This window comes from Cibotium barometz, chromosome 33 (assembly GCF_041138505.1).
Source record: "Cibotium barometz isolate CiBa-2024 chromosome 33, ASM4113850v1, whole genome shotgun sequence".
Lineage (NCBI taxonomy): Eukaryota > Viridiplantae > Streptophyta > Polypodiopsida > Cyatheales > Cibotiaceae > Cibotium > Cibotium barometz.
Window position 1 is genome coordinate 21,528,402 of NC_141078.1, and position 25,743 is coordinate 21,554,144.

The 25,743-nt window shown below is 41.2% G+C and overlaps 1 protein-coding gene across 1 annotated transcript; it reads right to left on the reverse strand.

Annotated features, from left to right (window-relative positions):
* Nucleotides 1-23,576: 23,576 nt before the first annotated feature.
* LOC147619384 (uncharacterized) lies at nt 23,577-25,366 on the reverse strand. The gene has a single exon (XM_086773020.1). The coding sequence runs from the start codon at nt 25,060-25,062 to the stop codon at nt 23,824-23,826; it is 1,239 nt and encodes a 412-aa protein (XP_086629146.1). The 5' UTR covers nt 25,063-25,366; the 3' UTR covers nt 23,577-23,823.
* Between the last annotated feature and the right edge of the window lie 377 nt (nt 25,367-25,743).

Here is a 25,743-nt window from a genome sequence, read left to right on the forward strand (position 1 = left end):
TCTGACAGCTTCTACCATGGACACTGGCTTGGCATTCTTGACCAATGTGTCCCAGGATTCGTTCATTCCCCGCATGAACTTGGCCATGAGTTGCTCTTCATCTAGAGGTTGGTGAATATTTGAGTAGAAGAGCAAAGGCCTGGTGATATTTCTCGATGGTTTAGCTCCCCTGCTTTAGCTCTAAGAATTCGTTCATTTTGGTTTCCAAAAACCTAGGGGCAAAAAATCTCTTCCTCAAATAGGTTTTAAGGTCGTTCCAGGACTGAGCATTCCTATCCAGACGATTGGTGTCACAATGGTTCCTCCATGCTACACCCTGGCTGTTTCCACTATTTTTAGCCCGACAAGAGCTATTTTGCTTCGCTCATTATAGCCTGTGACGTCAAAAATATTCTTCCATAGCTTCCACCCATTCTCCACAGCCTCACCCAGGTTCTCCCCTTCTCCTTTGAGAGGGTTTTGGCTGAGTTCTATAAAGAGCCTTGTGAACATCGGGGTCAAGCTCATCATCTTCAGAGAGGATCTGGACTGACGGCCATGGTTTCCTCGTCTCATGATTCTGCCAAAAATGATATATTATTAAATTTTTATTTTGATATCATTCACGAGATCCTAAGACTTAAGGGATTCGAAAAATAATTTTTTAAACAAGATAAATGATCTTATTGGAGATCTATGACATATGTCCGGTAATAGATTTTTTTTTATCAGTTCGTCCATAAACAATCACTTATACAACATGGAATTTCTCTCCAGAAAACATTTCTTTATTTATATAAAAGTTGCAATATGTACATAGAGCAGCTCGGCTCCAGAAATCAAAATCTCCTCATGGGAGAAGCATAAGATGACGGTACTGGGCCATAGCCATGCCCTGATACAAACGTTCTCTTACTGCCAAGGGAGCTATTATCTTCTCCTTATGAATAAAGCAACTAAGGAGTCTGTAGATTTGGCATGAAAGTCTGAAATTCCAAGGCGTTGAATGATATAGAATGACACCATGTACCACTTTCAGCTTCATCAGAATCATGGCCAATGAGAGGTTCTGCCGCAAAATTGCACGCTGGTCGCAAGAGGCATGGATATACTGCCCTGCAAACCACTTATGCTATCGTCTCTCCGCCGCTGGGTCAGGAAAATATAAATCCTCGAAATGGCATGCGAGTCTGACTCGGCTTGTTCGAGTTGCAGCGGAAGAGATGAGATACTCAAAAGGTGAATGCAGTCATGTCTTGTGACTCGGTGAGTCGGGAACACCAGATAAGTAAGGAAATTTTATCTTAAAAAATAATTTCTTTGATTAAAATTTCTTTATTAATGAGACTTGCCGAATGAAAATACATTATGAAAAATGCTTTTTCTGAGTTTTTTATTATCAATTTCTGATAAGAATTTGTTTATCTTTCAACAAGGCTTTAATACCAGCAGCTCTGTGAGGTCCCTGTCCCCTCTGCGGTGCCCTGCCCCACAGCGACGGAAGTGGCTTTGGCCTCTCGTGCGGGGCGAGGATCCACACTCGGGGCCTCGCCCATGGATGTCTGAGGAGACGAGAGGCTAGCCCGGGCGGTCCCTCCGAGACTGGGCCCGGAAGACTCCCCTTGCCCGGAAGGCACGGGCGATTCTGCCATGGGAAAAATCTTCTAACGGGGGAATTACTCTAATGAGTCAAAGTCTTTACTAGTTAAACTGATCTGACCGATCCTGAAGTCACATAGTCAGATCAAGAAGAGACTTGCACTTGGTCCATGGAATCACTGATTTGACCGATCCTGAAGTCACATAGTCACATAGTCAGATCAAGAAGAGACTTGCACTTGGTCCATGGAATCACCGCCTTTTTCCTCATTTACGAGGCACAACTGCTGATCCTCTCCCACAAAACAAGGTCTTCTCAGGATTTAAACTAACCACTGTATTGGTGGGATTCCTTGTAAAGATTTGGTTGTGTGGCCCATGGGTTAGCCAACCACTGTATTGGTGGGATTCCTTTGTAAAGATTTGGTTGTGTTTTGGCCCGGGTACTGAAGAAAAGAGTTCCTAGGCCCCCTAGCTGCCAGCGATTCATGCAAAAATTAAGGTAGGCATACCATGTACACACCCAATATGAAATTACCACCCGAGACCACTGTATTGGTGGGAATCCTTTGTAAAGATTTGGTTGTGTTTTGGCCCGGGTACCGAGGAAAAGAGTTCCCAGGCCCCCTAGCCGCTGGCGATTCATGCAAAAATTAAGGTAGGCATACCATGTACACACCCAATATGAAATTACCATTTATAACAGATTCGACTGGCTTTAAAACAATCCTTCAATAGAAATCATAATATTTCTTATCATCATTTTCTAAAATTTTGAGTCCATTGTATTACAATAATATCCTCTGGACTCTCCGTTGAAGACCAGCAGGCCAACCAAACGAGATCCAGTATCAAAATTTGGTTCCCTCCACCAAAAATCTTTCCTTTTAGTCCATCCGAAATCTTCCTCGACATACACATGGGTGTCCTAGCAATCGCGAGCCCATGCATCTCCTGGTCAGAACCCTGTAGGATCCTCCTTAGGTGTCCTAGCACTTCACTTAGGGACCGCTTTGTCAGTCCTCGCCCATCGTATCGGAAGTGCACCATTTTAACCGTACCGAAGCTGGTAAAGACCTCGGCAGGCTTTGCCGCGAGCAATGTCCCTTGATGACTCCCCGCCAGCTGTTCCAATGAACCTCCTCTTAGAAAAACATAAGCCAAATGCTTCTTCCAACACTCTAGCGTAAAGCAGTCCTTTGAATAATAAAACTCAGAGGTTCCAATACAAGTAAAATTTCGATTTGAGATTGGTTCCAAAAACCCTTTTTCCATAATTCCCACTTTCATAATGAGGATCCTTGATCTCTCATCAGGATAATCTACCCATCATTCAGTCTGATTGTCCAACTAGATTCTTGGTGGTGAGTTTGGTAAGGAAAAACTAGTTTAGTTCTGATAGTTTATTCTTTGTGATTAGAAGCTGGAATTGGTCACACGAAGTTTTTACTTGATTCTTCCGATCGAGAGATGGACAAGTAGGTTTACTGTCCATCCCTCTCGTAATCTAACCGATTTCATTCGGTTTAGTTCTACAAGGATTCCCTTCAGATAAACATCTAGTTTTGGGTAAATATCCATTTAGTGATTTTATCAATTAAAATATCCAAAGATATTCCTTCTATCACATAATTTCTCAACCTTAATTCATTAAGTAGAATTATGGTGGAAATTCATCTTTTGACACTAAAATTCAATTCAAATCTCTCTTTTCTTAATTATCATAAAAATTCTTTTTTTAAACTAAATATCATACCTTTTTTTGGCATAAACTTGAAATCCCTCTTTTTTCCATTTTAATGAGTGCAATCCAATTATCACGGGAATTCCTCTTTTACCATAAATTAAATCTGTTTAAAATTCTTCTTAAAAATTACATAAAATATCCATTAATTCCATTAAGCTAAAAATATTCATTAATTCCATAAAGCTAAAAATTCCACTTTTCTCATTTAAATATTTGAATTCCAATATGGTGGGAATTCCTCTTTCATCATTTAAACTTATCTATGCAAAAAGATAAATTTAACTAAATTTTCTCTTAAAATTTAAATAAAAATCTCCATTAATTCCTTTACACTAGGAATTACACTTTCCTCATTTAAATATTTGAATTCCTATATGGTGGAAATTTCTCTTTCAATAATTGCTCTACACTAGGAATTACACTTTCCTCATTCAAATATTTGAATTCCAATATGGTGGGAATTCCTCTTTCATCATTTAAATTTATCTATGCAAAAAGATAAATTTAACTAAAATCCTTCTTTATTTTTAAATAAAATATACATTATTTTAGCATCCCAATTTTTCTCTTACTTCATTGGAATACATGGATTTATATTGTCATGGGGGATTACTCTTTAAACATAAAAATGAATTACTAGAAATTTCTCTTTTTCCTAATTAACTATTTATGCATAAAACATAAAAATTAAATTTTCCATGATTATAATGAGAATCATTCAATTAATCTAGGATGATTAATCCTAAAAGATGGTAGGAAGTCCTCTTTTCATATTATGAATGAAAATCATTTATGTGTTAATTTTTCAAAAATTTTACCATAGCTCCGCTGCTATTACTGATAATTCCCAATAATTTTGAAAACATAAAGTTTAGTAATATCATATGATAGGATAACTATTAATTGGATCAATATCCAATTATGGACTTGTTTCCTAAATTTTCCATGAATTAAATAGCATAAAAGCATTAAAAAGCCACTTATTTGGCCTCAATTTGACAAGCATAGAAATTACTTTTAGATTAGAGAATTGCTTCATGAGAAGCTTCATTTTAATATAGAATAAGTCATAGGAATGACCATTCTTTGGGGGAGAGAGAAATGCTTTAAAAAAATATTATAATTTAAGCATAAATGAAAATTTATGTGTTTTATCACTACAACTCATTAAAGAACTTCAATTGTATTCAAAAGCCATTCAATTGAATGCTTCTCAAGCTTGAGAGGGGTTGAGAAGAGAGAAACATTTGGAGATTTAAAAAAAAAGGACCATAAACCACACTTTACCTCCTAGATTACTTGATTCTTTAATCAAAGTAGAGGCCCTCAACCAATCAATTGGTTTGGTATGTTGATGAAGACTCCAAGGAAGATTGAAGAGAGAGAGAAGCTCCAATCTCTTCAATTTGTAGAGGATTTTTAGAGGATAATAGGAAATAAGCTTATCTTAGAGTAATATCAGCATAGTTTAGTTCACAAATGAGAATACAAAAGAATGAGGGTCTATTTATAGGTGAGGGAGGCCACTAACTGAGTCCAACTGAGTTCTAGAATTTTCTAGCTTCAGTTTGGCTGAATTTGGATGAGATTTGGATCAATTTGGCTCCCTTTTTTATTTGGATAGTGGTCCATGAGCCCCCTTAATACTTAATTCCATGACCAAGGTCCTAAACCTAATCTAAAGTTGTTGCTTCATTATGAACCATCCCCTACTATAATTATTTCATCCTCGAAATCAAAGGGTGGTTATGCAAAATTCAATATATACAAAAGGCTATATGAAAGCCAAAAATCATGACCAAGGTACTGTCATGGAAGACCCAAATACCATAACATGAAGAGTATGACCCCACGGCCAAATGGAAAGGATGAGGAACTCCCATCAATGATGAAGCTAAGTAATCTCCCACCTAGATCAAAGGGAAAATGTGAGAGACCACTGTCGATGATGAAAGTAGCCAAATTTCCCCCAAGGTCAAAAGTATAGTGCAAGAAGCCAATGTCGATGTGAACGAGGCTAGGTACGAATCCTCTTGGGTCAAATGGATAAATGAAGTATATAGCACGAACCCTCAAATCCAATGTGACAATAGCTTCTGGGTCAAAAGGAAAGCTCAAGTCCAAGGGGATAGCTCATAAGCCCATCCATGGAAATGACATTTAGGGTATCCGCCAAATGGAAACAAAACTCTTAACTGGAATGCTAGAATGGTCCTTGGTAGATCAAGACCAAGAGATGTCACAAGTGCATCGGAATGGTATGCCATGTAATCAACTATCGTTATCCCAAGTGGCATATGATGTACTCGAAGATCAATTTCCTAGCTCTAGAGAAACTAGGGTCATGTAGACAATCATGGACACCTAAGAAACACATCTTAAAGTTGGCATCATGTAGGAACTCATGTGAATCAATGCCGTCATCCACCATAGCATAGATCAAATCTTCTAGGGCATGATCGACTGCATCAACGTATGTATAGGCACACGATCTAAAATATGTAACATGCCCTCATATGTGAAATTCTGTGCATATGTGTGGTCCCCCAAAGCAAAGACATGATCAATAGGATCACCATAAGCATCATTATCACTGGACAAAGTATCTACACATGAAAGATAAGTGGTATCCTCCATAAAATCACTATCCCCAAAATCTCCAATATCACTAAGGTCATCCTCATAGGTAGGGTCTATCCCCATCAATATTGAATCTAAGAAAATGTCAAAATCAAATATAAAGCTCTCTAGATCCATATGCACAATCCTACCTCTCCTACAAGGTCTAATCTGAGAAAAATCATCACTACTCTCATGCACTATCCCTAACGCTCAAATACAATAACTCTTCACACATACGCTGCCATGAATGCCATGAACACTAAGAGTAGTGGTTGTATCAGTGATATCTCCACAAATAGAAATCTTAGAAGAATAGCCTGATGCATCTAGCACTAGAAACTCAAATCTATGCTCATAGGTGTCTATGTCACCCATATGCAGAGTATCACAAACCGCAAGTGTGCTAATGGATACATCACTAATCAAATACACACTATCCTCTAACGATCAACTAGAGTGTCCACATGATCCATAAGAAAGATGATAGGCATAGAAGTGTCGATGCTCTGTATGGTCACTGCCATCTCTACCCTTGAGATCATCCCACATGGTCTGACTCACACACATCACTACTATCACATATATCATCATCATGTGCATATGTGTCAGTGGCATCATGTGCACATATATCACTATGATCATGTGCATATGTGTGTGATACATAAATCATCATGTGTGTGTGTGTGTACAACACATCATCCCCATCATAACATAATGAATGAATCAGTTTAAGTAAATAAAGATCAATGAGATGATGGCTAGTTGATGTCATGTGGGTGAGTCATAAAATCTATCAAGGCCCATACGAACACCACTACGATAGTGGCCAAAATATAAGCATGATCAATTCGAGTCCTCTAAGGATCCAATCTTGTCATGTTGTAAGTAACCAAATATATCCCATGAATGATCACACCATGATCATCATCACCCATACCACATCTCACGAACATCATCATCATCATTATCAGAAGTATCTGTGTTGGTGTAGTCTACATCCTTATCAGAAACATAATCACGACAATGAAGCGAGAGTGTGAGAAACTCAATCACGTCACCAAAGAAGAATCAACAATCCATGCCAATGTAACCAAGCAATGAAGTGATGCCATCATCATGTGTAGACCTCCTAGACCATCTGCTGGCTTATATCTCCTCCTCGTCGAACAAATGCTGAAAATGACTAGGCATCAAACTATGAAGCTTGAGCATCCAATACTAGTATCAATATGCTACCTCATGATAGCAAGAAGTTAATAAAATGAGTGAAGATGTAGAGGTCTAAACCTCAAAATGCGAAAGGCATGTGCGAATGTGGCAAAAGATATGCAATACATGACATGAGAAGGCAAATCATGATAGCAATCATAGAGCCATGATGATATGTTAGTAGTATTGATGTTAGTTGGGTTAGTTTTTGGAGAGGTCGCTTGCATCAATAGCAAAGGTTTATCCGGCTTAAGCGAGTTTGTAATGGAGATTGATCATGCACCCTTGCAAAGTCACGTGTAGGATAGTACTCTTTTTAAGTGGCTTGATTGGGGTGTGGGTAACTTTGGTCTTCCCTAAGTACAAGCACTTCTTTGATGGGAGAATGGTTCTCTAGTGTTCAACTTTACACGCAATGGGCTCCTCATATGTCATTAGGATAGGTGATTAATTGCAAGGTAGCAATTCATGAGTCCCAATCTATTTGTCATCTATTGTTCCCCATCCATCTTCATCCAAGAAGTACTTCTTCATGCATGGTGCATGTAGGCATGACAAAAATTTCCCTTGTAAATGGTTATTCTTAATGTAAAACATAGCAGTAATGATCCTATGCATGAGGTTTTGAATGTGTCTACTCCTTCAACTCCTCACACATTTAAGGGTGTCAATAATGGTTGCTGCAGTGCACACCAAGTTGCATGGGACATTAGGTTGTGGCTTTAAGTTTGCTACCATTATAAAGACGCCTTGCATTTTGACACCACTAAGTATTTCAATGTGTGCTGATCCTTGTGGGGTGAATTTGTAGGCAATGAATGGTATTAGCTCCTTATACTTGAGCTTGTGCTTTTGATCTTTAGCACTGTACAAGAGAACCATCTTCCTAACTTCGATATCATTCCAATCGTTTTCATGAAGAAATAGATTGGGACTCATGAACTGCTACCTTGCAACTAATCACCTATCCTACTGACAAAATTCCTTGATCTTTTCATCGAGCCATTCCTTGTGCCTTGGCTTTTGGACTATCATACCATGGACGGTGCATAGCTGGGGGCTTCATCCAAGCATTCAAGTTTAAATAATCAATGAGTCAGTACATTCCTTGTAAACCTTTCCTTGACGGTAACTATTAAGCTTGGTTGTACTAACAATTCCATGGGCATAACAACGTGTTCTATATGTCAAGTTAAAAAATGTCGTGTGGATGGCAACTTTGTAGGCTATTCTGTAAGCCCAAACACCAAACTAGTAACTTTTGTTCATAGTGATTGCTACGTGAGGTTTCCACAATCTTGGTGAGGATAGCATAGATAATCTTATTAGTGCTTTTCACTTGACCACCATTGGCCTTGGGGACAATAGGGTGAGGATTTGTGATGTAGGCCCATGAATTCACTCAACAAAAACTTGATTACATCATTGATAAAGTGGGTTCTCGTGTCACTTACTAGTTCCAACAAACACCTAAATCTAGTGATTATATTTTCGTAAGGAATTTGGCTATTACCCTTGCATCAGCCTTTGGGGTTGCATGGGCCTTCCTTGACCCACTTGGTACAATAGTCTGTGGGACGGCGATGATAAATTGTGCTTGAGTACCTCATTTCACTGGACTAATTGGTCCAATGAAGGCAATGCCCTACTTCTCAAATGTTTGAAGAGACACTATAGGGTACTATGACATTTTATCACACGATTGTGACCAGACATTCATTACAACCTTAACAAATTCAGTCACGTCTCCAAATAAAGTGGACCACCACAAGCCTACCAGTAGAACATTTTTGGCAATAGTATCTTCCTGCTAAGAAATGTCCTCTAGCTATCTCGGAGTGGTATTTCTCTCAAGGATGTTAACATATTCAAACTCTTGAGGATAATGCCTCATGATTCGGCTTAGTAGTAGACAAGCTTCAATGTCCACATATCAAATCCCTTTACTACGAGGTATGTATAGACTGCTCCAATTGCCATACCCACCTCTAGTACTACCACCCAAGCTAGCTCCTCCAAGAACTACACTAGTCTAAGATTACTTGGTGACTTTACCCACAAAGAGAGGAACCTAAGAACAAGAGAGCTATGACTCTTATGACCAACAAGAGCTATATGAGCAACAATAGTATGATCCATATGGGTATCCTAATAGGCTTCACCCATACTACACCTCTTTGTTTGAGACCATGGTTTAACAAAGAGCAAGGGACTTGAACAATATGGTACACAGGCCACCAATGCAATGTTTTCGATGATGCAAGGGCCCACACCGTATTGCAGAGTGACCTCAAAAAGACCCTTTACCAAATCCCCTAAGTGGTCCTAGCACTTTAAATCTTATGCCCCATCTTAACATAACTCCTTATGGGGGCACATGCTATAAATGCAAATTCAATCATGCTTACAAGGATTGTCCCCAAAAAAAACACTAATTGCTCCCATGCTAGAAGCATCTTTCTCCACTTCGATAAGCCTAAACTTGTTAAGCATACAAGAAGGACTCATTCACATAGTCCTCCTTAGTATAATTACAAGGCTCCAAGCCAAGAGGAGCACAGTAGCCAAAGGAACATCTAAGGCTACCCTAATAAGCAAAAAGCTCAGGCTTCAACTTTAAAGGAAGTAACTAAAGATCCAAAGGTGTAAGCCCCAAAAGCTACAATAGCCCCTAAAAAGGCCAATGAACCAAAACCAGAGGTCCAAAAGAAGAAGACCTTGAAAAGCATGCGTGAATGCAATGCATGATTAGTTGTCAAGGGTGGTTTTGACACAATTTCAATGATGTCATGACTATCGAAAGTGGTTTCGACGAGAGCTCCGAAGCCTCCCTTCTGGAGACAAGTGACATTATGCTTAAACTCTCACTACCAAAGAAAGAAACCCATAAACTATAAAAACCTTCCAAAGAAAATGAGTACCCCAACCTAGCGTTGAAGAAAAAGAGAATAAAACAAACCCAAGAGCTTGTGAGGAAGGTACAGGATGAACTAGAGCCAAAGTTAGAGCAAGTAGTCAAGATCAAGCCAATTATAGAACCAATGAGGATCATCAGAGTTTGCCCAAGGCCTCAGATAGACCTGTAACCATAAGAGATCGTAAAAAGAACTAGTTCTCAAGACTTTGCCTCTATAATCAATCCAACCAAGCCCCACATTGCTACATACAGTGAGAAAGGACTCATCAGAGTTTGCCCAAGGCCTCAGATAGACCTGTAACCATAAGAGATCGTAAAAAGAACTAGTTCTCAAGACTTTGCCTCTATAATCAATCCAACCAAGCCCCACATTGCTACATACAGTGAGGAAGGACTCAATGGGAGGTGAAAGTTGGCCTTCCATGGGTCACCATAGCCAACACATCTTTTATGAGGTGATCGAAAAAAATTGTGTCTCGTCCCCTTCATAGGCACTACACCACCTCCTAGGGAAGGATCAATGCACATACCTTACACATTATTAGGTCCTAGCCTAGCTCAAAGTGAGCATGAGCCTAGTGAGTGTGCAAGTATCGCCCACTGGGACATAGTAGGTCTCATAGCCTTCTTGTCCTTAGAGTTCCAAGTTTCAATAAGTTCTTTTTTATAGGAAGATTCTCAACTTTGAGCAGACTTATCAAACTAGTTAAATGGGAAATTTAAGAGCCCACACAATTGAACCTAAGCCAAAGAAGAAAGAAGCTGAACCATGTGTCATTAAGCATCCTCCCTCTATAGCCAAAACCAAAGGACAGCCCAAAGTGCCCATGAACATGCTAGTACACTATTTTAAAAGCAACAAAATGACATAATGCTACATATCATGTACAAGGGACTTACGGCCTCTACGATTTTGGATGATGGTACTGGTATTAGCATAATCAGGATTGTTGGGAGACCTAGGATAGCTTTCTACTCATAGGCACAAGCTACGTTCTCAAGCTTGCTGATACAAATATAGTTAATCCTTCATGCATCTTACAGGATACAACGACTAAGACCTTCAGGAATAGGTTTTCAGAGAAGAGGGTCATACACCAAAATCCTTGGCCAAAGGCCTTACATGAGAGATATAAGATTGTTCACAATTGGGAAACCAATGGTGACAGCCACATTTACATATGCAAGGGTAACTAGACCTTGAAGATAAACCTAAAAATAGGGAAGACTCATGCCATGGGGTGAGGCATTCTTGCCAACGAGTTGAACACAACCACTAGGACCGCTTTAATCACATCACGTTGATTAACATATGTAGAGCTTGCAAACAATTGTAATAAAATATTAGATGGTGAGGATGGGGACCAAGAATATGAGCCCGAGCCAACCCCGAGGACTATATTCAAGTTCTTTCAACCATGGACACTCTTCCACAAAAGCTTTTGGGGGACAAGGTTTGCACGATTGGATAGTGATAAAATCACATTCTTATTTGTGTTCACACATTCTAGATAGAACCAACAGTGGAGCCTACTTGCCTTGAGTTGGAGTTCCCCCATCATCTAGTGACATGGCCAGCCTTGGTTAACACCGACGCTAGCCACAATGTTTTATCTTGGAGAGAGCATCATCCTCAAGAGGAGATGGACGATAGTCACAAATTGCATCATTACTAGCAAAGAAGAACTACGATGCTCAATCTTTCTTTTAGAATGGTTATTGTCCTCTTGATGACAAAATTCACCCCGAACTTGTCAACATGCTAAGCCTCATCCTCTAATTATATACTGCCATCATGGGCAACCCCTAACACTACACCTTATTCTTGCCTCATTGCCATCAACCATCCTCTTAAGCCATTATGGAGATCCAAATCCTTGCTAGTACAAAGATGAAGACCACCTCCCAAACCTTAACCTCAGTAACCCTTCACAGAGGCGACCAACAAGCCATGGGTACCTAAGAGTACCTTGATTAGCCAAGGAAAGTATGATGCCCCTGCAAAAACCTGGCAGCCACCATTTAGCCCAAAGCCTAACTTTGAGTGGAGATTTGCTAAGTGGAAACCCAAGCATTAAAGTTTTACCTAAGCCGCCCTGAGCCCTATTGGATCCCCATCAAGCTGCTCAAAGCTCAAGGATTCTACAAATGGAACCCATCTATCTAGGTCCCAAAAACCTAATTGCCCACACAAAAACTTAGAAAATCAGTGTCTCATTGGATCTAGCGAGACGACCTCACTACCCAGTACCACCTAGAAAGATCTAGGCGACGACCTCAATACCTATTACTACCCTAGAAAATTAGTGTCTCATTGAATTTTGACCAAACCACTAGAAGAACAAGGATTCTACGAAGGAAACCCCCACGTATGGGTACTGAGATCAAAGAAACTCATGCCTCAGACCCTCGTAAATGCACTCTTAAATGTCAAATCTAAGTGGGGTTGGAGACATAAAGCCATGCCTTTAATGCCAACTCTAAAGCCTAAGCAAGAATGGAGAGTAGGGGCAGCTTCCACTTCAATTTGTGTGTCGACATCATGTTCAAAAAAGTTGGAAGAGCCCATGGACCGCCGCTCGTGCAGTAAGGGGCAACACCTTGCCCATGTGCATGGCTCTACCTACCCTTGTTTTTCCATCAAAGAAGAAGCCATGTTGCTAAATCCCAAAGAGAACCATGCATATTTTTTGGCACCATCAAGCAACCCTAGGGCTCAAAAAGATTACCACAACCCCACAACACCAATGTGCACTGCACCGTAACATCAACTCGCCAGCTAGAAGGCCAAAGTTTAGACTAGCCAAACTGATCGTGGTGGTGTCCATGCTTTCATCATGGATGGGTAAGCGACTCTCCATCCTCGCCCTTGCTGTGCTGAGAACATGGCAGGTGTCGAACTTATGTATACATATGTAACATAACCTTCCCTATAAAGTGTACAATCACTACCTTCAGTAGGAATGATAAAAAACACACAAAAAAAGAGCATAAATCACATCCTTCATATGGGAGTGTGTCGGAGCCTCAAGTGGATGATGACTAGACTAAATCTGTAGTCAAAATTCCATTGAACAAATTGGGGCAATACTTTGAGAGTGATGAGACTAATGTAACCCTTTCCATCATCACTACCAAAGGATCCACAATAATGGGATTCCTAGACGGTGGCACGAGTGAGTCTAATCACCAAGAAGTGTTGGGAAAAGATGGGTAGACCTCGGCTTGAAGTCTCTAACATTGTTATTAAGATGGCCAATGGAACAATTGTGAGGCCTATTGGGATTTTATGAAATCTCAGAAGCAAAGTGTTAAAACATCAAGTGAAGCATACCTTCATTGTGATCGATTTTATCAAATAACCCGACTCCTATGAGATGATCTTAGGATGACCTTTTATGCGTGAAGCTAAGATGGTCCATGACTGGGTGTCACCCGCTATTTTCCCTAACAACAGAATGGCAAGACAACAATCTGGTGTATCATACTAGCTAGCCAATGCCAAGGAAGACACATAGACTCCTATCAGAAATTTTGGATTCAAAACACCAACCCTTACATGGTCATGAGAAACATTATAGACTCCGCTCACTAAGACAGGCTCATGCACAGTGTTTCCCACCTCTTATTCTACATCACTCCTTTGCATGTACCATTAAGCAGAAACACAACACATTCAGACATCCCAGAATATCATGTGACACAGAAGAGAGAAGAAATGGCAAGAGTGTTCTTGATTTCAACATGTACCATTAAGCAGAAACACAACACACTCAGACATCCCAGAATAACATGTGACATAGAAGAGAGAAGAAATGGCAAGAGTGTTCTTGATTTCATTTCAGAAGAATTACAGAGTAACACAGAACTGGTACCTAGTACAGATGAACACTTGCTAGATTCAACATGCTACCAGCTTCATGAAATAAGTGTAACTAATAATGAGAGTTTACAAAGCTATACTTCATTACACATCATACCAACAATAAGTTGGCACACACTACTCCCGGCATTCCTCTACTCTCAGCATCATCATCTCTGCAGTAGTTGGTCACCCTTTAAACAGTGCCTTCTTGATCTTGGAAATGGCTCTACGGCGATTATAGTCCGCCACCTTCACATGTGTGCTACCGAGGTGGTGTTCACATTGTGCATCGTGGGTTCTGCTACTCTACCTGTTGCCACTGATCCTTCTGTTGCTATACTGCACTATCAAGCACAACACCTGGTACGCTTGGTGTTTGAGCTTCTGCTCCTGAACTGGTTCCCTTGACAAATGTTTGCTTGAATTTTATGAACATCTCTGGGGGGGTATGATCTGGGATGTACACCTCATTGGTGTAGGTGGCTATTTTCTGGATCCTCTTGAGTTTTTCTGCATGCTCTTTTGAATAGCCAAGATGACTACCGAAACTAAACTAGTTTTTTTTTACTGAACTCACCAAGAATCTAGTTGGACAATCAGACTGAATGATGGGTAGATTATCCTGATGAGAGATCAAGGATCCTCATTATGAAACTGGGAATTATGCAAAAAGGGTTTTTGGAACCAATCTCAAATTGGAATTTTACTTACATTGGAACCTCTGTTTTTTTTTAATTCAAAGGATTGTTTTACACTAGAATGCTGGAGGAAGCACTTGGCTTATGTTTTTCTAAGAGGAGGTTTGTTGGAACAGCAGGTGGGGAGTCGTCAAGGGACGTCGCTTCGCGGCGGCGGCAAAGCATGCCGAGGTCTTGACCAGCCTCGGTACAGTTAAAATGGTGTGCTTCCGGTGGTACGATGGGCGAGGACCGACGAAGCGGTCCGTGAGTGAAGTGCTAGGACACCTAAGGAGGATCCTAGAGGGTTCTGACCAGGCGATGCACGGGCTCGCGGTTGCTAGGACACCCATGCGTACGTCGAGAAAGATTTCGGATGGACTAAAAGGAAAGATTTTTGGGAGCCAAATTTTGATACTAGATCTCGTTGGTTGGCCAACTGGTCTTCAACGGAGAGCCCAGAGGATATTATTGTAATACAATGGACTCGGAATTTTGGAAAATGATGATAAGAAATATTATGATTTCTATTGAAGGATTGTTTTAAAGCCAGTCGAATCTGTTATAAATGGTAATTTCATATTGGGTGTGTACGTGGTATGCCTACCTGAATTTTTGCATGAATCGCCGGTGGGTAGGGGGCCTGGGAACTCTTTTCCTCAGTACTCGGGCAAAAACACAACCAAATCTTTATAAAGGAATCCCACCAATATAGTGGTCGGGTGGTTGGCTAACCCATGGCCAAGGATTCCTGAGAAACAACTAGATACGATTAGTTTAGGTTAAATCCTGAGAAGACCTTGTTTTGTGGGAGGGGATCAGTTGGCTGTGCCTCGTAAAATGAGGAAAAAAGCGGTGATTCCATGGACCAAGAGCAAGTCTCTTCTTGATTTGACTATGTGACTTCAGGTTCGGTCAGATCAGTTTAACTAGTTAAGACTTTGACTCGTTCGAGTAATTTCCCAGTTAGAAGATTTTTCCCATGGCGGAATCGCCCGTGCCTTCCAGGCGAGGGGAGTCTTCTGGGCCCAGTCTCGGAGGGACCGCTCGGGCTATAGCCTCTCGTCTCGAACATCCACGGGCGAGGCCCTGAGTGTGGATCCCCACCCCATGCGGGAGGCTGACGCTACTTCCGCCACCACTGGCACGGCACCGCGGAGGGGGCAGGGACCTCACATTCTTCTATTTTTATTTTCTTTATTACTCCTTCTTGTTGGTTTTCCTCAACTCTTTTTTCCACTTTCTTTGACATTTTTCATGAGTTCGTCTGATTAGTATCCCTCTTCATGTGGCATGGGTGAGGTACCTATTTTTGGCCCACTTAGTGAGGCTTAATAATAGGGAAATGGGTGGTGCAGGGCCCTCAAACAACTACATCATAGATTATGGAGTTTAGGGGGAAGAAATATCATGTCTAGGGTATGTTTGGAGATGGTCATGGGGCTCCATGAGTTGGTCAATTTTTGCCTTACCCTTTGCTATGGTTGAACAGGGTTTTTGTGTTTTTGGGCAGCCTTGGATTCGCCATTGTTATCTCTCCTTGGTTATTTTTATTATGACTAAAGAGGTTGGGGGACCCAATGGTGACTTTAGGGACCCAAATGGACCTATTACTTTCATAATACCTTTAAGTCATGAGAGGAGGAGCGTGCCAGGCACCCACCATCTTTGGGTACCGCATTTGTGTCGGGCTTGTCTTGTTTTGATGGGTTGGTTTTGATTGTGCCGCTTTGGATAGCCATAGTTATTTTTGTCCGCCGGTGGTGTAGTATCCTTGGGCTTCCCTAACAACTCCCTTTTGATGAACCATACTTTTGGTTTGGGATCAAGGTTTGGTGTGTCCAGTCGGTGGCATGGCTTTGACTGCTGGCGTATGCTGGACCTTCCTCTTAGATACGCAGATTTTCTTTTTCCCTTCATAATAACCTTGTACTTGAAGTATTCCTTTTGGTAGCCACCACTTGTTGCCCTTATCATGAAAACATTAGTGTATTCCTGGGAATTAATGGGTGGTCACATGATTCAACAAGGTTAGAAATGTTAGGAGGACTATATTAGTTGGGTTAGTTTTTGTAGAGGCCACTTGTGTTGGGGGGGCGAGACAAAGATTGATCTTGCTTAGGAGAGGCCTATGTTACTATGAAAAGTTCATCACCACAAAAGAGTGGCAAAAAATTAGGCCAAAAGATTTAATTCTCAAATTCTACACAATAGTCCCATGGGTTTTCCTACGGCCCGCCGCACAGTGAGCTTGACTACTAGAGTAGTGTCGAGTGATGGTTGCCCCCACTTTTCCTAGCACGGCTTTGGTAATGATGCTAACTCTTGCCCCTCCATCTAGGATGGCAGTGACTTGGCTATCCTTGTATTTTATAAGTGTGAGATCCCTGTCCCCGCCGCACAGTGAGCTTGACTACTAGAGTAGTGTCGAGTGATGGTTGCCCCCACTTTTCCTAGCACGGCTTTGGTAATGATGCTAACTGTTGCCCCTCCATCTAGGATGGCAGTGACTTGGCTATCCTTGTATTTTACAAGTGTGAGATCCCTGTCCCCACCGCACAACAAATTTAGGGGTGCTAGCAGTGGAAGTAGCACTTCTTGCGTGCGGGGCAGGGTCCCACACTCAGAGCCTCACCCAGGGATATCCGGACAAGAGACCAATCCATCGGTTCTTCCAAAACCCGAACTTGGAAAAAACTTCCCTTGCCCGGAAAGCACGAGCGATTCCTCCAGGATAACTTTTCTCTAACGTAGTCAAAAGTCTTATCTAACAGAACTGATTTGACCGAGCTCGTAAGTCCCATAGTTAGATCAAAGAAAAGATTGCACTTGGATCATAGAGGCCAACACTTTTTTCCTCATTGAGAGGCAGAGCCGTTGATTCTTTTCCATAGAACAATTTTTGTCCGGGATTTACTTCATCTATCGTACCATAACAGAATTGAGTCTCAATTTAGGGATCCATTAGTCCAGCCTAACCCCATCTAGTCCCATGGGTTAGCCAACCACCCAACCACTGTAGTGATGGGATCCAATTAAGAATTTGGTTAGGTTTTGTCCCGATTACCAGGGAAAATAGTTCTTAGGCCCCCTAGCTGGATATGCATGCAAACTTAAAACTAGTCACACCACTTACACACCCAATATGAAATTGCCTTTTTCTCAGCATCATCTATCTTTAAAAATAATCATTTAATGAAACCATTGTCTTACTGATCATAATTCTCAAAATCTTCGGTTGAACCCTTATTTCCAATCATTCCTTCATATCGGTGTATCTATGGCATCATTGGCAACCAGAACGCTCACCACACCTGACCACTCGCCTTTTCGATAGTTCCTAGCTCATAGGAACTGGCAATATATTCACATATCAAAATGGAAACTCCGTTGAAGATTAGCAAGATCAACCAATGGATCCATATAAAAGGGCCATGGACTCATCTGTTTGAGGACCAACAAGGTCAATGAACCGCCCGAATTCAAAAAACAACTCTTACTCCTTGTTCCAATATCTTCCACGACGCACGTGTGGGTATCGTCGGCGACCTAGAGCTCGAGCACCGTATGGTCAGCACCCTCTAGGATCCTTCGTAGGGTGACCTAGCGCTTCACTTATAGGTCGCTTTCTTGGTCCCTCATCCACTGTACCGGAAGCTAACCATTTTAATTGAACCGAGGCTGGTCAAGACCTCCGCCGACCTTGCTACGCGAGACGCCCTTCGTTGACTCTCCGTCAGTTGTTTGCAACTTTATCAGAGCTAGGTCTCCCCACGACCTTAATCACAAGACGATCAAAACGCTTCCCCAGCATTGTTGACATAAAATAGTCATTTAAAAACAGGCCATAAATACAGTTTCTATAACGAACTCTCGTCTTTCACAATAATGAACATTACTTAATCCACATTCATTTCATATAAATTCCCATTCTCATTCAATCACATCATTTTCCACCTCATCACTTCTTTGCTCATATATTCTCTTCAGATCTCATCCACTCGCATTTACCCATATCCACATCACATTCATTCACATCTCATCCATTCATATTTACCCATATCCACATCAGATCTCATCCACTCGCATTTACCCATATCCACATCACATTCATTCACATCTCATCCATTCATATTTACCCGGTTTGCATCACATCACATCACATTCATCACATCTCGATTCACATGACATCACATCCATTCTCATCCCATATCATTCATTCACATCCCGATTCACATGACATCACATCCATTCACATCTCATATCATTCATTCACATCCCGATTCACAAGATATCACATGCATTCACATCCCATATCATTCATTCACATCCCGATTCACATGGCATCACATCCATTCATATCTATCCATTTTACATCACATCACCTCCAACCATTCACATCCATCACATCACATTCAATTCATATCCCCATCACATTCACATCCACATATATTCTTTTACATACACATCTATATCCGTTCTTTCACATATATCCACATCCATTCTTTCACATACTCATTCACATCCATTCTTCACATACACATTCACATCCATTCTTCTCATACACATTCACATTCATTCTTCTCATACACATCCTTATCCATTCTTTCATATACTCATTCACATCCATTCTTCACATACACATTCACATCCATTCTTCTCATACACATTCACATTCATTCTTCTCATACACATTCTTATCCGTTCTTTCACATACTCATTCACATCCATTCCTCACATAAACATTCACATTCATTATCATCACATACATTCACTCACATACCATATCATTCATTTACATTCTGATTCACATGACATCACATCCATTCACATCCCATTCTCATCACTTCTATTCATATCACATCCATCCATACATGCATTCACATCTATCTGATTCTCATCACATTTCATCTCATCTATTCTCATCACATTCGTTTAAACATAGAATTTAAGAGAATTCTAATTTTTGATATAAAGATTCTTTACGTATCTATTTATGCATAAAATCAACTTCAGTGGGAATAACAATTTTAACAAAATCTTTTTATGTATCTATTTATGCATAAATTCAAATTTAAGAAAAATAACACTTTAAAAAAATAATTCTTTTATGCATCTTTCTATGCATAAATTCAATTTTAATGGGAATAACACTTGAAATAAAAAATAATAATTATTTTATGCATCTTTCTATGCATAAATTCAATTTTAATGGGAATGACACTTTAGAAATAAAAATAAATCTTTTAGAATGCACAAACGGAAGGAATTACTCTTTTAGAATAACCTAATGATAAACTTTAGTTCCACAAAATTTAAGAAAATTTTGCCATAACCTCCTTTGTATGGCTGACCATTTCTCAATTTTAACATTCAATTTATGACTTGAATTAATCCAATTTGAATTCTAATATCTCTAATCTACTCCATTTTCCAAAATCAAGAGAGTAAACAATGAAAAGAGTTTAATCAATCTTTTAATTAAACTTTCTAGGATTAAGAAGGGCTGAATTGTAAAGAAGAGAAGGGGGTGGCCTTTCCATCAAGGCATAGCATCAGATTTTAATTCGAACATTTACAAAGCAAAATTTAAGAAAACCATATATTTAAAATTCATAATAAGTAAGAATTAAGCTTACATGGAACTTGTAAGCTTTCCTTTGGCTTGAGGGATTGAGGGTTCTACTCTTGTTTTCAACAAGAGTGGCCACCAGTTCTTTTGGAGAGGATTTAGTAAAAAACAATTGAATTATCAATTGAATTCAATGTATTTGACTCTGGGGAGGAGTAGAGTAATAGTGCATAAACACTATTAACCTTTTACAAAGGGGGAGGCTCCTATTTATAGAAAAAAAAGAGCCTCTAACCAAGCAAACTGATTCTAGAATTTTTCAGATCAATTTGGTCAATTTTTGACCATTTTTGGGTCAGTTCAGCTCACTTTTTTGATCTAGTTGAAACAGAGGAGAGGAGAGATGAAAATATCTCATTATTTGTGAGTTTAAAACTCATCCACACATGTGAAATACTCATTTTTGGGAGATTTTTCTTTTATTCTTTAATTTATCTCCTCCCTACATTCGGATTAATCTTATTGGTCCATAGGAACCTTAATCCAATTTTTTTTGAAAATCTGGACCCTCAGGCTAAGGTCCTTTTTACCTATTTTCAATTTATTCCAATTGCACACTGGAAAGTTCTTTTTGAATTTTTGTTTGAGGAAAAATCATTTTAATAAAAAGGGATATTTTCAATCCAAAGATATCTAGAAACTGAATTATCTCTCTCTAGAATATTTTCTCTCTCTAGGCCAAAACAGATAGAAACAAGATCTGTTATTATTCTGAAAAGGGGATTGATTATAGGGGGAGAAACTGGACATCTTGAGGGACAGGGGGAGGAATCTTACAATAACGAGGATGACATTCGTCACTTTCAAAGTAATGGCCTAGCTTATTCACCTCGATACCTTTGGAAAGGCTTGGTGAACTGCCTCTTCCTTAGTGGGTTCGTCATTATCTAACTCATCTTGAATCGATTTTTCTTCTATACCCGCTTTTAACTTTTTGTCCATCTAATCCTTTAAGTCCTTCCGTAGACTCAAACTCCTTAAAGTAAGGAGCCAACAAAAATCTACACTTGGGAGAAAAACAAAGGCGGTGAGTCTAGCTATGTCTCTAGGTGTTTGTCCATTATCACTCATAGATCTTTCAGGGCTAGTAGTGGTGTTTGGAATGTGTATAAGCCCCTTTGAGTGTGGTACTCTTTAATCATCACCCATGGGCTCAAAGCTTTTGTCTTCATCCCCCCCAATCCACGTTTCGAGTTTTCTTAGGTTGTGGAATAGATAGGTCCTTTCCCTAGTCTCCTCTTGAGCAAGGTGAAACTGGTTCCAGCATTGGCATCCTCTACAATAGTGGAGACTACTGGAGGATAAACATCCATTTGGGATTAGCATGCTCTTACTCGTTCCTAGGCTACTTCTAGCTTTCTTTTTTCCTCGACGATGGGGTTGGGATGATACTTCTTAGGCAGGTTGCTAGGGTCTATGTGACTAGTTTTTTTGGGTCTCTCTGCTGGGGATTTAATTCTTCCTCTAAAGAAGAAGAAGAGATAAACTATAACCTCACTTGATCCCTCTTGAACTGTCACTTGGTGTTTCCCTTATCCTATCTTCTTAGATCTTTGGTCTCAAGAATGCACTGGTAACTAAATGCAACCACCATGGCTGACCTAGCTAACCCATTTCCCTTACTCTTCATAGGTTGATTGCTAGATGTAGCAAGATATGAGATGTAGTCTTTTCTGGATGGGTTCAATGGGTACAATCAAGTTTGTATAGCTCATGGATCGAAATGGGGAGCATTTACGTCAAATATGATGACCTTTGTTCTCAAGAATGCACTGATAACTTCCAAAGGATGGTTCAAGAAATATTTGATGAATATTTAACAACATTTATGAGGGTTTTGCTACTGATTGGAAGAAAGTCAAAAAAACAGTTAATGATGTGTCTAGAGAATTAGATTCTTGGCTGACGTAGCAATGTTTGCTTGATAGTATAGAATGTAGAATATGTTTGGTCTAGAGGGTGTCAGGAAGAATGCTTGTTTCTATACCAATACTATAGCAGTCCAATTTTGATTTGATTTTTCATGTGTTTATGTGCCTTGATACAAGAAGCCTAAGAAGGTTGGTTTAGGCCAGTGTACCATATGCAAGCTGAACACTAACTAAAGCACAAAGAAACCACTCCACAACAAAAAAGGAAGCACTAGGAATGATATACTCCATCAAGAAATTCGTGCATTACTTGTTGGAAAGATCTATTGATTCCATGTCGAGCACAAAGCACTCCTATATTTGGTGAACAAGCCAAATCTAGCAGGAGAACTAGCAAGATGGATGTTACCACTCTACGAATTCAATTTCACAGAGTGAAGCATACCCTAAGAAAAGATTGACATGCCACTGTGTAGATTTCCTATCAAGACTGGAATTAGGAGAGGCGTCGATATGTATAACCTATCTTTTTTGCAGAAGGAATGAAGAGATCACAGGAAGAGATCGGATTTAAGGAGTAGATCATTTATGCTGATGGCAAGAAAACTATATAAAAAGGATGTAGATCAAATTATGAGAAGATGTGTTCTCAAGCATGAACAATAGGCTATGTTGTTGGTAGAAGCACACAAGGAATTAGTGGAGGACATTTCTCCAGAGACATAACTAGAAAGAAGCTCTTCTAAGCTAGACTGTGGTGGCTTAAGAATGCCCATGTGTTTGCAGAAGAATGTGACACGTGTCAAAGGATGGGATAACCAAATATAGCAGACAAAGTGTCCTTAGAACCATTCTAGAAATGGGGTCTAGGCTTTATGGGCCCATTCAAGCTAGTAGCCCCCAAAGAACTAGAAATAAGTATATACTAGTTGGCCACCATGGAGGACTACTACACCAAGTGGGTGGAAGTGAAGGCAATAAGAGATTACAAAGCTTCTTTAGTTGCCATATTTCTAGATGAATCAATCATGAACCAGATTTGGATGCCTGCTTGAACTAGTGAGTGATCAAGGCACACACACTGAATGAAGCGATCAAGACATTAATAGAATAGTACATGGTGATGCACAAAAAATTGATTGTGTCCACAAACTAACGGACAAGTTAGGGAGAAGATCTCCAAAAGACCTGTACATGCATAAAAGGCCTAGCTACTAGAGCTAGACAAGGAATAAGTCATGTACATGCATAAAAGACCTAGCTACTAGAGCTAGACAAGGAATAAGGACTGCTCGAGATGTAAAGCATGAATTTGGTGCCCAAAAGACATAAAATCTGAAAAAGATTTAGATTTGAGCAGGGAAACTTGGAAAGAACAAGCTATTTTCGCTTTCAATTCTCACAGTTCATGTAAAATAAAATCAAGGTACAGATTGAACCATGAAGATTTGATCATACTTTAGTGAACAAGATCTCATAAGAGTTTAATTGACTAATCGGTAAAAGAGCACTACGAGTGGAAACATTGAACACGTATATAATGCCGGCTGCGAGTTCATACAGATCATTTTGTCCGTGGAGTCACCAGTGCATGCGTGATTGCAGCCTGCAGGGCTACAAAGAATACTAATTGTAATACATAATTAGTGTAATGTAGAGAGAGAGAGAGAGAGTGCGTTTCTGTATGAGAGAGAGAGAAAGAGAGTCAGGTGCTCTTGCACTGTGTAGACGGCCTGGAAGGGCGCGTGCCCGCATTGTGAGGACATGGGGACTCAACGGGAGGAAGCATGCAGTTGTATTGGATGCAAACGGAGGCGGTGAGGGGGAGAGATGTGCCAGGGCTGAGGGGGAACTCTGTGAGAAAGTTATGCTGGAGAAAGAGCGTTTGAATGGAGGAAGATAGGAGCAGGTCGATGAACTCTTGTGGAATCGCACCTGTGAAGCGATTATTGTTGAGGTAGAGGTTCCGAACAAAGGCGAAGAAGGGGGAAATGGGCCCGGAGAGTTGGTTGAAGCCGAGGTCCACTGTGGGTATGACGACGAGTTGAAGGGGAGAGAGGGAGCCGGAGAGAAGGTTGCGGTGCAGGGAGAGGAAGGTGAGGGGGCTGGAGAAGAGCGACATGGGGACGAAGCCGGAGAGCTGGTTCTGACTGAGATCCAGGAAAGAGAGGCTGCGGAGAGCAGCGAGGTTGGCCAATCCTCCGGTCAGGCGGTTGTGGGCGAGGTTGAGATAGGTTAGTGACGGGGGCAGAACAGGTAGTGGGCCGTCCAAGCAGTTGCGCTTGACGTCTAAGTGGTCGAGAGAAGACGAGTCCGCGAAGGAGGACGGGAGGCTGCCGGTAAGGCGGTTGTGCGCCAAACGAAGAGTGACGAGGCTGGGCAGAACCGCCAGCTCAGTCGGGATGCTGCCAGAGAGCCGGTTGAAAGCCAGGTCGAGGCTGGCTAGACGCGATAGCGCCGCCAGGCTGCCGGGGATGCTGCCCGTGAGGAGGTTGTGGCTTAGTCCCAGGTTTTGTAGATAGGCCAGCTGTGCCAGCGTGCTGGGTATGGCGCCACCAACTTTGCCTGGCGCGAGCGTGAGCTGCACCAGGGCCGACAGCGAGCCTAGCGCTGGGTGGAGGCGCCCGCGTAGCCCGGCGGAGCTGCCGCTGGCAATGCCCAGGTTGAGCGCAGCAACGCGCTCCTGCCCCTCCAAGACGTCGCAGAGCACGCCCACGAAGCTGCAGGGGTCGTTGGTGAAATCCCACGTGGCAAAGAACGCCGGGCTGGCTCCTGGAGCATCGTGAAGCCGGCTCTGCACTGCCTTGAGAGCGGCGACGTCCTCCGCTGCCAATTGAGCCTCTGCCATCAATATGACGTAGTACAGCTGCATAAACAATATCACCACCGATACTATCCACGCCTTGTTGTGCCTCGAAGACATCTTTGCTGCTGCGGCTGCCATAGATGTCAAATTACACTACACTACCTTGTGCTTAGTGAGACTCTCTCTCTCTCTTGTTTGGATTCTATGAATCTCTCTCGCCCTTCTAATTCGCGCGGATCCCCTCCCTCCACCCCAAAAGTCACTATATTACCCCCCCCCAAAAAAAGCTGCTTTTGCCTCCTGATCATTAATTCCAGTGGCCGCCCTTTGAGCATCATCACCTTTTCCACTATCCTTCCCAAACACAACACACACTTACATTTACATGCTTCAAAAATCATTTCATTCGGCGCAAATGGAGCACGGTATTATTTTGTGGCATCACCACCACTATGCTCCATAGCAGCATCTTGCAGCAAAAAGGCGGCACCTTTACCCTTGGGCACTGTTGTTGTTGCGCACTAAGAATCGACCATGTCGGCCTTGGAGACGAATGGGTCCCCCCGGACCCAAAATAAAACACCACTTTTCATCAAAGATTCCACCCACGATCGAGAGCACACATGGAAGTAGAGTGAGTGGAGGAGCGAGGTGAATGAAGGGATGAGCGCATGGAAAGCGCGTGGAGGTAGACGAGCGAGGTGATGGGATAGCAAGCATGTACATGCCATGGGAATTGGAAAATAAAGTGGATTTGGGCATCGAGAGAGAGAACGCACCAACACCTCGGAAATGAGACGCCCTCCTCCACTTTCTCTT

Coding starts and splice junctions, on each gene's coding strand:
- LOC147619384 (XM_086773020.1), bottom strand. CDS start 25,062: ATGGCAGCCGCAGCAGCAAAGATGTCTTCGAGGCACAACAAGGCGTGG.